Source organism: Poecilia reticulata, linkage group LG2 (assembly GCF_000633615.1).
Source record: "Poecilia reticulata strain Guanapo linkage group LG2, Guppy_female_1.0+MT, whole genome shotgun sequence".
Classification (NCBI taxonomy): Eukaryota; Metazoa; Chordata; class Actinopteri; order Cyprinodontiformes; family Poeciliidae; genus Poecilia; species Poecilia reticulata.
Genome location: NC_024332.1, coordinates 45,888,672 through 45,898,071, shown reverse-complemented (window position 1 = coordinate 45,898,071; position 9,400 = coordinate 45,888,672). Strand labels below are relative to the sequence as shown.

The 9,400-nt window shown below is 43.6% G+C and overlaps 2 protein-coding genes across 2 annotated transcripts in view; one reads left to right on the top strand and one right to left on the bottom strand.

The window, feature by feature from the left end:
- Window positions 1-671: 671 nt before the first annotated feature.
- Window positions 672-4,289, top strand: akap19 (A-kinase anchoring protein 19). Its single transcript, XM_008404210.2, has 2 exons — window positions 672-1,077; window positions 1,223-4,289. Exon 1 carries the CDS (start codon window positions 803-805, stop codon window positions 1,061-1,063), a length of 261 nt encoding a protein of 86 aa, XP_008402432.1. The 5' UTR covers window positions 672-802; the 3' UTR covers window positions 1,064-1,077; window positions 1,223-4,289.
- Window positions 4,290-5,544: 1,255 nt separating this feature from the next.
- Window positions 5,545-9,400, bottom strand: part of hibch (3-hydroxyisobutyryl-CoA hydrolase) — a 21,013-nt gene continuing 17,157 nt past the window's right edge. Inside the window, exons 8-14 of the mRNA XM_017303702.1 lie at window positions 8,868-9,013; window positions 7,758-7,844; window positions 7,600-7,658; window positions 7,420-7,501; window positions 6,935-7,054; window positions 6,782-6,815; window positions 5,545-6,201 (exon numbers count right to left, since the gene is read on the bottom strand). Of these exons, the coding sequence (XP_017159191.1) occupies window positions 6,086-6,201; window positions 6,782-6,815; window positions 6,935-7,054; window positions 7,420-7,501; window positions 7,600-7,658; window positions 7,758-7,844; window positions 8,868-9,013 (644 nt within the window). The 3' untranslated portion in view covers window positions 5,545-6,085. The remainder of the gene's footprint in view (window positions 6,202-6,781; window positions 6,816-6,934; window positions 7,055-7,419; window positions 7,502-7,599; window positions 7,659-7,757; window positions 7,845-8,867; window positions 9,014-9,400) is intronic.

Below are 9,400 nucleotides of genomic sequence, written 5' to 3'. Positions count from 1 at the left end.
CACACACACACACACACACACTGCCACAGGCAGAGGGGATTGAGTCATAAAACTCTCCAGGACAGAGGGTCAGGGGAGGCCTTGACCTCCAGTCCGCCCCCCCCCTCCTCCCCTCAGCTTGTTTTTCCTCCTGGTCATCCGTAGATTAGGTTTGACTTGGAAACAAAACTGCAACATTTGCTGCCGCTTTCGCAAACCAACCAAACCCTCTGAGCAACCTGTTCCCCTCCTGGCCTGTGGGGGCGCTGCACCAAGATCCACTGAAGGAAACGACACAAAAACCTCTGAAAACCTTCCTTCAAACAAATGGAGTGGCGACAGATTTAAGCAGTTGGAGGATTTCTCTTTAGTCTTTGGCTAAAGACAACGAGCCATTTCTCCTGCTAGCGCTAGGCTAGCACACTAGCTTTGGTTGTATTTACCCAGAATGCCCTGCGCTGTAGTCCGCTTGGTTTTCACATTCAAACCACACCAGAGTTCATTTCAAACAAACGCAGGTAGAGGTTTGTAGACGGACCAGTTTGTGTTCAAACCTCCTGAAACGAACCAAACTTTCTTGTCAAACGTGGGATTTTACCGTCCACTTTGAGGTTTCTAAAATCTTTTATGTTTCTGTTGAGTCACCTTCTGGAGCATAAACCAGTGACCTCTTTCCTCTCGTCTCCCACAGCTGAAGCATGAGCCTCTCTGTCGGACGGAGCGGGATGTTCTGATCGCCCAGCGTGGCTCTCAGCGATGGGATCCAGTGGATGACAGCAGCTGAAATCTCCCAGACGGAGGAAGACGAGGTCGCCTCCAGAGCATGGGCTGCGTCAAATCCAAGCGGAGCGCCGCGGCCTCCCAGCACGCCAACTCCACCGAGGGGAAGCCAGCGGGCGAGAAGGCCTACCTGGTGGGCGGGTCGGCGCCGGGCTCGGCGGACGGCTCGCCGCAGGTGAACACGGCGCTGCTGGAGTACGCCCAGCGGCTGTCGGAGGACATCGTGGCGCGGGCGGTGCAGCAGTGGCTGGAGGTGGACAGCCGCTACAGCGACATCCCCTACATCGAGTGTGACGTTCCGTGACGGGAACCTTCACGCCTGGCGGCGGACGAGTCGACGGGAATCCGCTCTGACTGGACGGGATTCGTCCTGAAACGTTCCTCCAAACCGACCAAAGCGCTCTGATCCCGACTGTGACAATGAGGTGGAAGATTACCGGTGAACCCGGGAATCCCATCTGACCCTTGACCCTAGATTGGAAACTCTCCCTGGAGCTTCTTTCACTGCCACTGCTTCGCCTTAACCTCTGCCCTCTGCCACGAGGGCCTTCTGGGCCGCTGACGATGCGCTCTCCAGATTGGGAACTTTGACTCACCGACGAGACGTTTCGGTTTTGGTTCGTCCACTTTGGCTACGTTCACACAGCAGGCGAATTCACCCAATTCCGATCTTTCACCGGTTTGTTCGAAAAGAAATCTGATTATTTCCAAAACATCTCAATGTATTTTATTCAACTTTTACGTCGTTGAGGTGAATGTGCGTCATAATTCTGCACCAGAAGAAGAAAGATGTAAATCTGGACATAAACAATGAAAATTATAATCATGAACGAAGTCTGAGTCAGTTGGAAAACTAAAAAATACAATTTCATTAGTCATTTTCATTAAATAATGAAAATTAAAATTACACAAAGATCATTTCCTGTTGTCTTCTTCATTTCCTCCAGTAGTAACTTCCTGTTGTTGATCCTGCATGTTGCCATTGCAGTAAATTTCTATTGAAAAATGTTTTTGCTAAATTGTTGTGTTTCCTTTGAGTGAATTTATTTGTGCAATTCCAGTTTGCGTAATTTTAAGGCGAATAGAACCGCAGATGGTGAGGCGCATCCCAACGCACCGCTTCGGGTCCGAATCCACCGGACAAACAAATGAATACGCAGGAAAAAAAATCGGATTTAAGCGAAAAATCGGAACTGAGCCTGAAGACCTGCTGTGAGAACGTGAACTTTGTGCCGCCGCTGATACGTTGGAAACTCGGCAACCAAACAGCCACAATACAAAAGTCTGGATCATCAGCCTGAACCCGTCTGCTCAGACAGACGGGCTTTGTTGAGGGTTTTTCAGTTTTTCTTCCGTTTCTTTAGTTAAATCGATGAAAAACACCAAAGAAAACAAAGTTTGACAAAAATAAAAGGATTTTAACTCCAACCAAAACCTGAAGATGAGTTTCAGGACTGGAACTAAAAACATTTCAATCCCGTCGTCATCAAACGTTTTCCAGACTTTCTGAATCTTTCAAAGTTTTTCTTTGGGTTTTTGTTTTTTTTTTTACTTACAAATCTGATGATTAAAAATGTTTAAATTCACAAAATGACTGAAATCTGGTTTTATTTTCACTAAGAGGGATGAAAAATTATCAAAACTCTGATAAACAGGCAGCCAAATGCAAAACTCAGATCTCCAGCAGAAATAAACATGAAAAATGGCCTGGAAGAGATAATTATGTCAAATATTTCCAAATATTTAAATTAGTATTTGCTGAATGAAATTAGTGGATGTTTATTCTTGTTGTTTATGTCACAGCAGCCATGTTGGATTTTAAATTCTCTATTTTGAAGATATAAATATACATTTTTTATAATAAATCAAATAATCAGAGACAATTTGTTTATGGAAAAAATTAATGATTCTCCACTAGAAATCATTTAATTTTGGGATTTTTTATGGATTTATTTGAAGAAACAGGAAGAAGTTTATCCTTTCATGTCTAATTGGGTCATCAGAGGTCAGAGGCTTCAACAAGCAAAAAACAGAAAAAAATCTGATAAAATAAAAAACAAAAACTACTAAAGCCCAAAGAAAAAGATCCAGAAATCTGGAAGGAAAATTTAAAGAAATTCAGAATAAATCAGGAAAGTTCAGCTCAGGTTAAATATGCCGCCCCGTTTGGGTCAAAGTCGGATCGGGTTCCGTCGGTGTTCATCCAGATTGAGACCTCAGAGGCTAAATCTGCCAAACATTCATGCCTCCATGGTCATAAAAACCTTACAATGAACCAAAAAGGCCTCAGGAAAAAGTTTAAATGTCTTCTGGTCCTGAAACTGTTCTGTGGCGTTAAATTCCCGCCTGTTTAAAATAAATCAGGTTTCATTTGGTGATGGTTTTTCTCCTCTAGTTCGACCGGCATCGTGTGATTTTTGCGTCTCCAGGGAGTTTTAAAGATCAATAATCTTTATTAAAACTTCAGTCTTCCATCAGAAGCTTTAGGAAAATGTTTTTCCCGTTCGGATCCAAACTGTCGGCTCAGAGTTATTTAAAGTGGAGCAGCAGAAACTGGCCTGAGACCAGCGGAGGATCGGAGGAAATGCTCCACAAATCCAAACGACTCAAAGCTGCAGGACAAAAACACGTCGACCTCAAAACAGACACAGATTTGATTCTACTGCATTTTCATTAAAGGACATTTATGTTCCGTTTTGGAAAACTTTATAACTTTTGTTGCCAAGAAAAGAGAAAAATCCTCTCCAGGAATCAGGAATCAGCTCTGTAGTAAATATTTCTGCACAAAACACAAAATCAGCAGTTTTAGAGCAGCGGTGTCCAAAGTGTGGCGCCGGGCCATTTAGAGGCCAGGGAAGGATTTCTGTTGGGACTCATGTTGGTTTCTGTTTGTAGCAAATCGCATATCTGAGACTAAACTGTTTTACTTCATACCTCAGCTTTGCTCCAAAAGAAAAAAGATCATTTGTAATCAAATCATAATTTACATTTCAGAAATAAAACCTGTGGTTTTGCCAGCGAGTCTGGATGAATTCAGGAACAAACATAAAACAGGGAAATAATTTTAACTGTTGAGGAGAAAAATTGTGGAGCCATAAAGAAAAAAAAGCCATTTGAGTTTCCTGAAGTTTTTCTCGCAGCAGCAAAAATCTGAGTTTCAAAAGAGAAAAACAAACGTTAATAAGTTTTTTCTCCATTTTGTTCATTCATAAATGTCAGTTTCAGCTTAAAGTGAAATATCTTGCTTGGAGCTAAATGTTTAGTTAGCAACATTTAGCTAGCAACATATTCACACTTGCTTTGAGCTAAACATTTAATTAACTAAATATGTAGTTAATGTCTGTCTTGGAAACTAAATATTTAGCTCACCATCTAACACTGAAAAAACTAAATATTTAGTTTGCTAACTAAAAAATGTCTTTGAACAGATATTTGTTAGCTCCAAATTAGTAAAGTTTTAAACTTAAGTATTTAGTTTGACTAAACTCACATAAATTTCTGAATAAATTACTAAAATGGTGAAAACAAGACTTTGAAAAATTAAACCTCTTTTTTTCTGACAATAAACTAAATTATTGCTGTTAATTTTTGACTGTAACTTTACAAACTGAACATTTTCAGAGTTTGTTTTTGTTTTGTAGTTTCTGCTCACCTGTAGTTTCCTACCTGCAGAACTAAATTTTAAAGGGCCAGTTCCACAAACCTGCCTAAAAATTATGTAATTTCATACAATTTTATTTTTGGTTTGACTAAAGATTTCCCACTAATTACAATATTTAATGTGTTGAAGGTAAATAAAGTGGGACGTTGAGACGGCCGATGCTTGTTTTCAGTGGTTGTAAAGATGAGAGCAGTGAGTGAATATCAGGAGGAACGACTCCTCCTCTCCTCCAGGCTGAACCGTCAGCATGTGGAAACAAGTCATGCCTTCAGCCTGAGTGTTTGCTTTAGAGCGGGTCAAAGGTCAGGCTGAGCGAAGGACAAACAGAAGGATTTACAGCTGCAGAGCGTCAGTTTTACGGTGGAGGAAGCATTAAAACGGCTTCAGGTGAGAACAGGAAGCTGCCAGCAGGACGTAAACACACCTTCCATTTAACTGATTCACCAACATGAAGCAGCAAACGTCCCCAAAAAAACAAAATGGCTGCCAGGACAAGGAGACGGACCAAACTCCAGGCATGGCGGCGGAAGGCTGATGCTTGGGGCTCATCAGGACAGCTGTGACTGGAAAACAAACTAAATACTTTTAAATGAAATATTTAGGATAACTAACATTTAGCAAACAATATTTAGCTTAGCTTGCAAAATATTCAGTTGGCAAACTAATTTGGTTCAAAGAGTAAATCTAGATTAACGCATATTTAGTAAGCTAAATATTTAGATCAAGAACTAAATGTTTAGTAAGAACATTAAACATTTAGCTTGCTAACTAATAATTTAAATATTTAGCTTGTAGCTAATAAATCTCAAGCTAAACATTAAGATGATAAACTAATTTTACAGCCAAACTAAATACTTAGTAACTAAATTACATATTTAGCTTGCTAACTAATACGAAAACTAAATATTTAGTTTGCAGGACTAGTGAGGAGAAAACATCTGGACAGACGGACCAGAGCTTCACGTCTGGAGAAACTGGACCAACGTCAGCCCGGGGGATGGTTACCAAGACGATAGCAGCTGATGGTTACCAAGACGATTGCAGCTGAAGCTAATGCTAAAGTTTTAGTTTGCTGCGATAGGAATGCTGTGACTGGTGCATATTTCTGTTTTTGATACCATAAATGAAGCTGTTTATGATTTTATTTGATTTATTTTGATCACATTCCAGGATCCGTTGAGCAGCAGGCGATAATTAAACTTTAAAGTAAGACATGCAAACACATCACTTCCTGTTTTTACCTTGAAAAAATGTCAGTTACGTAATAATAAACTTTTTTTATTGCTTTCTGCTTCTGACTCATAAATAATGCAGAGATGGAGACGCCATGTTTGGGGAAGTGGTTTCACCACAGAACAATTAGCTGATTAGAAATAAACCAGAAAACAGATTTCAGTTTAATGAAACTATATTTGATTTCTCTAGTCACTAGTAAATCCTGTTGCTGCATTATTAATAATTAAAAAAGAACTAAATCATGAACGTTTGTGTTGGAGAGAGAAACCAGCAAACGGATGAGAGCGATCCGAGTGGCATCAGCAAACACCCAGGGGAAAAGTCCTAAAGCACTCAGCGGTGAGGTCACTTCCTCTGCCGGCTCCAGAGAGCTGCTCCGATCCAGGAGTCTGGTTCTGATGGTTCAGACGAGGCCCGGCGGCGGGTTGGTCAGAACTTCAGGTCGTTCTCCCCCAGCGAGGCGAAGCAGTCGTCCACGAAGCGGTCGGAAACCTGGTCCAGCGACGGCGGGCTCCAGCGCGGGTTCTGGTCTTTGTCGATCAGAACTGGAGAGGCAGAGAGATTCCTGACATTTAACCGGGTCGGCGTGATCAGCAGCTGATCGCTTAGCGGCGGCGCATCGTCTGCTGAGGCAGCGAGGAGCAACATGAGAGCGAGATCTGATAAAACCTCCAGGCTGATTTTAGACTGAAATCTGAATCTGATGGAAATGAAGAGAACAATGAGCAGAACTGGAASRAACCGGATCCAACTGGTGAAAATCYGGCTTTAAACTGGACTGAACTGGAGTGGATTTCTTTGGACCAGAACTAGCGGTTAGCGCCGCTAACTAACCCTACAGCCCAAATCATAAACATTAGCTCTGCTGATGCTAAGTGCTACACAAACACAATATTTAGCAGAAGCTAATGCTAAGTGGCTATTCAAACATGTAGCAGAAACTAATCCTAAATGATTACATCAACATAATATTTAGCAAAAGCTAACACTAGAGCACCAAATTCATTTAAAGTTATATCTGCTCTAGAAACACTACAACCAGTTTCATTTCTGTCCTGACTTCTCTCCTCTTCAACATCCTACAGACTCTACAGAACAGCAGGACGTAGCGCAGCGCCAACTCACCTGCCCGAACGCCTTCGTAGAAGTCATGGCCTCTCTGGAACGGCAGAAACAAACCAATCAGACGACAGTTTACTAACACCGACAACAATCCAGCGGCCGGCCCAGAGAAGTCGTCACTGAGTGTAAAACGCTGCAGAACTCTCCGGTTCTCACCATGCAGGCCTGGCTCAGCCGGTACTCCATCACCAGCACGTCCTGCAGGCTCAAGGCGGCGCCGGCCTGCAGCTGTCTGAAGGTGACCTTCAGCGACGTGGGAGACATTCTGGACAGAATCTGGACGAACCATGATCAGAACCAGAATCAACACGGTTATTGCCCTGGCTCGGCTCTGAGGAGACACTGATGCAGTAAAAACGACAGAAAAGTTATAATACTGGATTATTAATGTTGCTGGAATCAGGCGCAGAAGACGTCCGGAGTTTTCTTTGTGAATAAGAAAAGGTTTTATTTACCTGAACACAAAAATACCCTCAACCTGACCCTGACCCCCAAACTGGGTGAATAATTACGACAGCAGGACTTTAGAGCCGAACACGGTCCCAGTTCAGCCCAACGCTGCTGCAGAGCCGACCTGCAGGGTGTCAGCAGGTTTCTGCCACTTTCTCTGCTCTGAGTGTAAATCAGCCTTAAAGACGAACCTCAGCTTGTTTCTTAGCGAAATCGGAGCCGTCGGCCTTCAGGTTCTGCAGGATTCCCTCCATGCTGCTGGAGCCGAACAGCCTGGGAGGAGAACCAGTTCACGCCAACCAGTGAGGGTTTCCACCAGTTCACCTACTGGTTCAATGCTACATGTCAGTTATCACACTGTAAAAACTCACCTGTCGATATCAGACGTATGTTTGTCCAAGACGAACGGTTTATCAGAGTCCAGATCACTCTGTGGACAAAAACACGACTTTAGAAACAAAACCGCCGGATGGTAAAAAACATTTAAAAATAACTGAATTACTGAAAACAGCGTCTTTAACCCTCTGACCTGCGTCTGGAAGGACTCCAGCAGTCGGGAGACGTCCGAGTCCGATGGAGACTTCAGGCCAACGAGCCGCTGCTCCAGCTCTGGGATCTAACAAACAAAACTTCACATTTTGCCTTGTTGCTGAAATGAGCTATACAAATACAGTTTGATTGATTGATTTTCATCAATCTGATCGGGTGTTTCACAGACGACATACAGATGAGACCAGATATTTAAATAAACACCAGAAAACGGAAACAAGCTAACATCCCTGACATGACAGCGTTCCTGTTTTTACTGTTAGGATTAAAGAAAATTACATTTTTAAAAAACTCTTGGCAAACTTAGAAATTTGCACCAAGGTCACCGTGACTTTAAACTGTTTTGGAGAATCTATGTGTAAGTGCAAACATCCTGGGAACGGGTCAGGACGGAGACCGGTGTAGCGCTTTAGCATTAGCATTAGTGCTTTAGCTCCCTAAAGCACTAATCATAAACATTAGCACTGCTAACTCTAAAGCGCTACACCAACACAGTGTTTAGTCCTCAGAGACAAAGATCTTGATTTCTGGAGAAAAGTCCTGGTCTGATGAGACTGAAACTGTTTGGGCTTAATGGCTCTTGTACCATCCAAACTGTACCGGGTCCAAATGGGAGTCCAGGTGGACCATGTGCCCCAACTAGGTGGTTCCAAGATGGCTTCCGGACTAACAGTGAATCTGAAAAATGACCTAAAACATTCTGTGTCTTATTATTTATTTCAACATTCATCAAATAAAATCTAATTCAGAGCTCAAACTGAAAGTGTTGATCTGGATAAAAAAGTTCTTCTTATGGGATGTAAATATGAAGTGACAGAGTGGAGAGTCAGATCTTCGTCCTGTGATTCATTTTAACAGGCTTGGTTCTGATCCAGAGCTCCAGCAGAACCATCCGGCGGACGCTCTGTCCTCTGCCGCCCGCTGCTCTGACCCACACCTGGCCGCCGGGCCTGTCAGGACCAGTTGGCACCACTACAATAAAAACCCTGATTCACCCACTGACTCAACATCTGGCCCAAACCGCAGAGCGCCGGCCCGACTCAGACCCGTTTGCCCTCGTTGGCGTCTCCGCTAGCTGGAGCTGCTTCACCTTCTTAGACTCTACGAAGTGAGTGGCGACGCCGGCGCGCTGGACGTCCCGTCCTTTGAGCCGGAAGCCCGTCAAGGCGAGGAACAGCCCCAACTTCCCCCGCAGCCTCGGCAGGAAGTAGCCGCCTCCCACATCAGGGAAAAGCCCTGTCAAAATAAAACAACCACAGCTGAGGTGACTCTGAGGTCATCAGACTCCTCATGATCCAACACGTCGCGGGTTATTCATCCGTTTCTCCTGTTCATTTGACCTCCAGCTGTGTGTTAATGTGGTGGATTCCTGTTAATGTCATTAAAGGGGCCTTTTGTGATGTCAAACAGTTTTCATTGTCGGAGACTCGTCATGTTAGCGGGACTCAGATCAGCTCAGGAGGTCCTAAAGTCCAGCGGCTCCACGCAGCCAATCAGAGTCTCCTGGACTACTTCCTGTGGCTGGGCCACCGACTACTTCCTGTGGCTGGGCCACTGACTACTTCCTGTTGGTTGGACCACCGACTACTTCCTGTTGGTTGGACCACCGACTACTTCCTGTGG